The sequence below is a fragment of the Tubulanus polymorphus genome, chromosome 8 (assembly GCF_964204645.1).
Source record: "Tubulanus polymorphus chromosome 8, tnTubPoly1.2, whole genome shotgun sequence".
In the NCBI taxonomy this organism is placed as follows: Eukaryota; Metazoa; Nemertea; class Palaeonemertea; order Tubulaniformes; family Tubulanidae; genus Tubulanus; species Tubulanus polymorphus.
Window position 1 is genome coordinate 10,798,481 of NC_134032.1, and position 5,049 is coordinate 10,803,529.

General features: G+C 39.2%; 1 protein-coding gene across 2 annotated transcripts; it reads right to left on the bottom strand.

The window, feature by feature from the left end:
- Positions 1 to 1,084: 1,084 nt before the first annotated feature.
- On the bottom strand, positions 1,085 to 5,049 carry LOC141909762 (mediator of RNA polymerase II transcription subunit 30-like). 2 transcript variants are annotated; one of them, XM_074800365.1, is made up of 6 exons: positions 4,926 to 5,049; positions 4,468 to 4,655; positions 3,754 to 3,926; positions 2,514 to 2,672; positions 2,012 to 2,107; positions 1,085 to 1,444 (listed from the first exon to the last, which is right to left on the bottom strand). In XM_074800365.1, exons 2-6 carry the CDS (start codon positions 4,631 to 4,633, stop codon positions 1,349 to 1,351), a joined length of 690 nt encoding a protein of 229 aa, XP_074656466.1. In that variant the 5' UTR covers positions 4,634 to 4,655; positions 4,926 to 5,049; the 3' UTR covers positions 1,085 to 1,348. The 2 variants fall into 2 exon arrangements, with proteins under 2 accessions (XP_074656466.1, XP_074656465.1); XM_074800364.1 differs by having other exon boundaries at positions 1,085 to 1,447.

Here is a 5,049-nt window from a genome sequence, read left to right on the forward strand (position 1 = left end):
ATAATTAACATGGAGCGCTCGTTCGCGGCGTCAAAACCTAGTACATCAACATAGGCGAAAAGACGCCGCGCACCGACGCGCCAGAACATCAATTAAGTCGCGTCTAAAACCAGAACTCGCGCTAATTGATCAGTCACCCCTTAATACGAAACGTCGGTTTGGGGGATATATATACAATTTCGTTTGAATCATATCATAATGTGTCATTATTTACCATCGCAGAACAATCAAGGTGCATCTAGGATTATTTTGAGGGGTGTTAGTAGCTGCATATTGAAAATGGTACTTAATTTGAAGAAAAGGGCTGATTAGGAATGGGCTCAACTGCAAAACATTGGTAGGGGTTTTGGTGGCCTTACCACCACAGAAAATTGAAGAAAAGAACAAAAAGGGGCTCTTCTGGACATTAACAGAGGGCATATCGATTCATTTTTTGTCTTTTTAAAATTTCTTTGCAAAAGAAATTGTTATACTTTTTGGAAGTCAAATTTTGATGGAGTCCACCCCTAAATCCACCCTTGAAAGACCTAGCCTATACCCAGAAAGCCTCTTAGTTTAAGTATATGGTGGCATTTATGATGAAGGTACTCAAATAACCTGTCTTATATTGGCTGCTATGATCATATGTTATGTTAGTGGAAGTTTCTAAAAGCTTAAAATCAGTTTTCCCAATTTAGTTAATTGTTGTAAAAAATATCAATGCTCTCTTAATCCATCTACCGGTAAGCGCACTTTTAAGTCGCCCTGATGGCATTGTAGAGTGGATAACAGCATCGGGGCTGTAGATTACTTGACCACTTGTGTGGGTTCAATTTGGACAGTCCCACATTACCGGGAATTAGGATGCTGTTCTACAGTTATGAGGATTTAATTTGACGGGATCCAGTTTCACAGTTGTGGGCTTTTAATTTGCACAATAGCGAAACCAATTTGCACAACAGTTTTGTGGGTTTAATTATCTCCTGAACCAGTTCTACGGCAAAACTAAAGAATAGCCTACTCCAAACACTCCGAACAAAATCCTTCCAAATCAAAAGCACAGCAATGCGTAAATGAATATCTTTATTTCATTTCAATTTCATCCTTTGACTTAAATACATAAACCATAAAAAAATAAAATCCATTTTAAATGATTTTCAATCATGAGTTCTTACGTAGAAGACCAGACTGGCTAGGTCATCAAAATGTATCGGTACAACAATTTCACTTGTCTCACGGTGGGCCCTGAGCCCTAGACTGTTTATATTCTAGAATGATCAGTTTCTACAAACTACATTCTGCGCACGCTGTAACCATTACCTAAACCATCTCTCAGTTCCAAACTGCATCAAAAACTAACGATTGCGCATCAAGTCTTGCGCATCGCCATCATCGTATTAATCTCCCAAACGATCGTTCGCAGTTGATCGATCACTTCTTTCATTTGACAATTCTTCATACGTAGCTGCTGCAAAAATCAAGTTTTAAGTCGTATTCGAAAATTTCCGCGTTAATTAGTTTAAATCCCACTATATACAAAGTTCAAAAAAGATTAAAAGCAAATCTGATTCATCAAAAATTAAAATCAAAAGACACGACGTTTAGAACTCCTGCTAGATAAGAGATCACCTGAAGACGATTTCCAGTGAAATTTCGAAACCTTTCCGTATTTTGATTTTAATCTTTGAGAAATGAAATTTGCTTTTAATCTTAAAAATTCCGTACACAGCGGATTTAATCTGATTATCTAAACAGTCATCAACTGTTGGATTTCTATTCATCTTCTTCACTGAGATTCAAGTACATTAGTTGATCCGACATGTCAAAATTTTGTAGATATCGAAAATACAAAGTAACCACTGGCAACTAAACCAAAAACCTCAAAGGGTTCAAATTTTGTTAGTCGAATGAAACTATCAAATCCATGTGAACTATAGATGAATAATATTCTCAACGTCAGAGTCTGACTATTCTAAACTATTTCCGAGTTATTTCGATTTAATTCGCGGAAAAAAAATTAATTCATCGTTACCTCCGCGTATTCCTTTTTCTCCTCGGTGACAGCGAACTGCAGCAACGTCGACTCTACTTTAACGGAAGGCTCCGAATTTTCGAGGGGTATCAGATTCTGCATAGTACAAAATAGACGAGACTTATTTCGGCGGATGAAAACACCTTTTCGGATCAATAGAACAATTTTGGCATATCAACAGTTGAAAATTGTTTGAATTAATTACACGATAGATTTCAGGACAGATATGCCAAAAATTTTCATCGATTTCAATGAATTGATGTAAAGCAGATTGATTGAACACATTTTAGACAAATAGAACAATTTTTGGCATATTACCAGTTGAAATATTTTGGGATAAACGAATCAAAAGGTTTCTTCTTTTCCCTCATTCAACTTGAACAAAAAGTATCTTTTTTGGTAATCAAAACCTTCAATACAATACAGTGAAAGATCGATCAAAGATCGATGAGTCTAACTGCAGTTTAGGTTAACCGTTTCACTTTTCCCGATCGATACGAACCTCGGGCGACGTTTCGTCCAACATGCCGCAGTTTTCGTTCACTTTCGTGTAGATCAATCGCAACTTTTTGAACGTGACGTTGATCGTGCGGAACAACTCTTCGATTTTCGCCTTGCGATCGTTGTACATCTGCGTCGAATTCGGCTGCGTGTTCGGCACCTGAAATAACGCGATTGAAATTTTCGCATTTTCGCTCTACACCGCGGTCTAAATACGATTTCTTACACCCCAAAAGATGAAACCATTCAAGCCGAACAATAGATTGCCCATGGGCAAAGCGATAACCTTGAAAACTGGAGCTTGCTCACCAAGGGCATAAACAAGACAAGTTTTTTCAAACGATATCATTAAATTTTATATCCATTCACACTATCATATCGGCAAAAATGGTAAAATAATTTAAGTAAAACCCGCTTAACCCTTTCAGTGCTGGCTATTTAATATCCTAAAGTGCTGAAGATAATTTGAAAATTCTGAAAAATTCCACCCTCGTGTGTTGAATAATGGGAATAGCACTATAGTGCGTCTACACCCTGGGGCGGTTGATCGTTAGTTACTAATATTTCACTATGTTTGACAGGTGCTGCCATCTTTCAAGAGAGATAATTAGTAATTTCTAATTAAATCAATACACCGCAGTGCGGTGTACTAGCAAAATCCATCACCGATTCGTACACCGCTCTGCGGTGTAGACGCACTGAAAGGGTTAATCCGAATCAGCTTAATCCAAATTTTGGTCTGATCTGGATAATATTTGCAGTCCATATGTTCATAAATATACAAGAAAATTACTTTCAATCCGCAGCAGATTTCCCGTAAAGCGGATGAATTTCGTTGGTCCCAAACGATCCGGATCGAACGGATTCTACCGTAGAACGTTTCGGTTTTTCGTGAAACTGGACCTGACATAGGTAACATACGGAGGTCACCTAGGCACCAGCCGCACTTGGAGACGAATACCAATTTCTTCGTCCCTTTTTCAATGAAACGCGGGCAGCGCGCATAAAACCTTACTATAGAATTGGACCAAGTCATTTAAAACTCTATCAACTTATAAATTCTAGAGAGAACATGTCCGGACTTAGTTCTTCGTATCAGAAAAGGCTTTAAATACTTTTAGAACTATTGTTATATTTGCCATCCTGTTAAAACAATTATTGTAAATTTGCACTTTTTGCTTTAAGCAAATTATTTTTTGTGGGCAATAAATATGAATGAATGAAAAGGCTAGAACGGTCACCTGAGTGGCTTTTAACTGGTTGCACATCTCCGTAGTTTTCTGCACGATATCTTGCACGGTTTCCTGACCGATGCGACACAGCGAAGCCGTGTTGACCTCTTTCGTAGGTGAAATCATACTCGACTGTTGAGTTAACGCGGGCGCTGTCGAAAATCCTGCTTGTACGGCATTACCTTTTGAAATAACATTAATGAGCTTAATCAATTGTTAGTTTAAAACACACGACGCAGGGAAACAAGGAAATACAGAAACACAAAATCAAACATGTTTGATGCCAGAAATATTGTTTCCCCAAACAATGTTTCAGTTTCTTGTTTCTGGTAAACGCACACTACACAGGAAATATGTTTCCGTTCCCTGTTTTCATGTGCGTTGCTGGAATTTCATAAAACCAGATACAGATATTAGCTCTCCTCTAGTCTCCCCTATCTATCCGGCATCGCCTCTCCCCTCTCGACTCAACCCTTCCTGGCTCTAGTTAGTTACCTAATCGTTGGTGGTAAGCTTTTTATAATCGGATGGGCGTTTGTGAAAATATCCGATCGTGAAACTAAACCACAGACAGGTTACTGACTATCCTGGCTCCATCTCCCCTCCTTCCACAGGAATAGGCCTTGGTGAAATACTAACCTGTCTTGTCTCCTCTCTCGACTCAGCCCCTTCTATCTCCTCTCCCCCACAAGAATAAGCCTAATTATTTAATGAGACAAATACCTGAAGCCACAGTTGTTGCAGGTGTCGGATACTGTTGTTGTGCTGCCCCATATTGCTGCTGTTGTTGTTGCTGTTGTTGTTGTGACGTTGGTTGTCCGGGCGTACCGGGTGTACCCGGCTGTGTACCAATATTCGGTGTGCCCGGTCCGCCAGTCGGTAGGGCCATTTCTACTATCTTCTGCCAGGCGCTTAAGTGAAAGTGAGAAAAAGAGGGTTTAATGAGGTTTTAAAGGCTAAAATAGATGCTAAAAGCTTCGACCCTAAAAATAGGGGACGAAAACTAACTGACTGGCCGGGGCCGCATTCCACTGATCATAGTCTGAATACCAGTCGTAGTTACGGTTCCCTACAACTGTTGTTTGAGGAACAACGGCTAGCCTAGGTACTAGACTACACCAATCAATGCCGCAAATGGATCAAAATCCAAGCGAACTTTAACTAGCCTAGGCCTATTTTACCTTTATGATTTCCTTCGATCAGATATAGACTTTTTAAAGGTTTCTTCCTCACAGAATGGATGATTTTTTGCTTAATGTGTCAATTTCTGGAGTGAAGTCAATCTTAAGAATCAGCAGAACATGG

Coding starts and splice junctions, on each gene's coding strand:
- LOC141909762 (XM_074800364.1), bottom strand. CDS start 4,633: ATGGCCCTACCGACTGGCGGACCGGGCACACCGAATATTGGTACACAG. Junction 2,673..3,753: donor ACCAGTTAAAAGCCACTCAG/GTGACCGTTCTA, acceptor GCGTTATTTCAG/GTGCCGAACACGCAGCCGAA. Junction 2,108..2,513: donor TGGACGAAACGTCGCCCGAG/GTTCGTATCGAT, acceptor TGTACTATGCAG/AATCTGATACCCCTCGAAAA.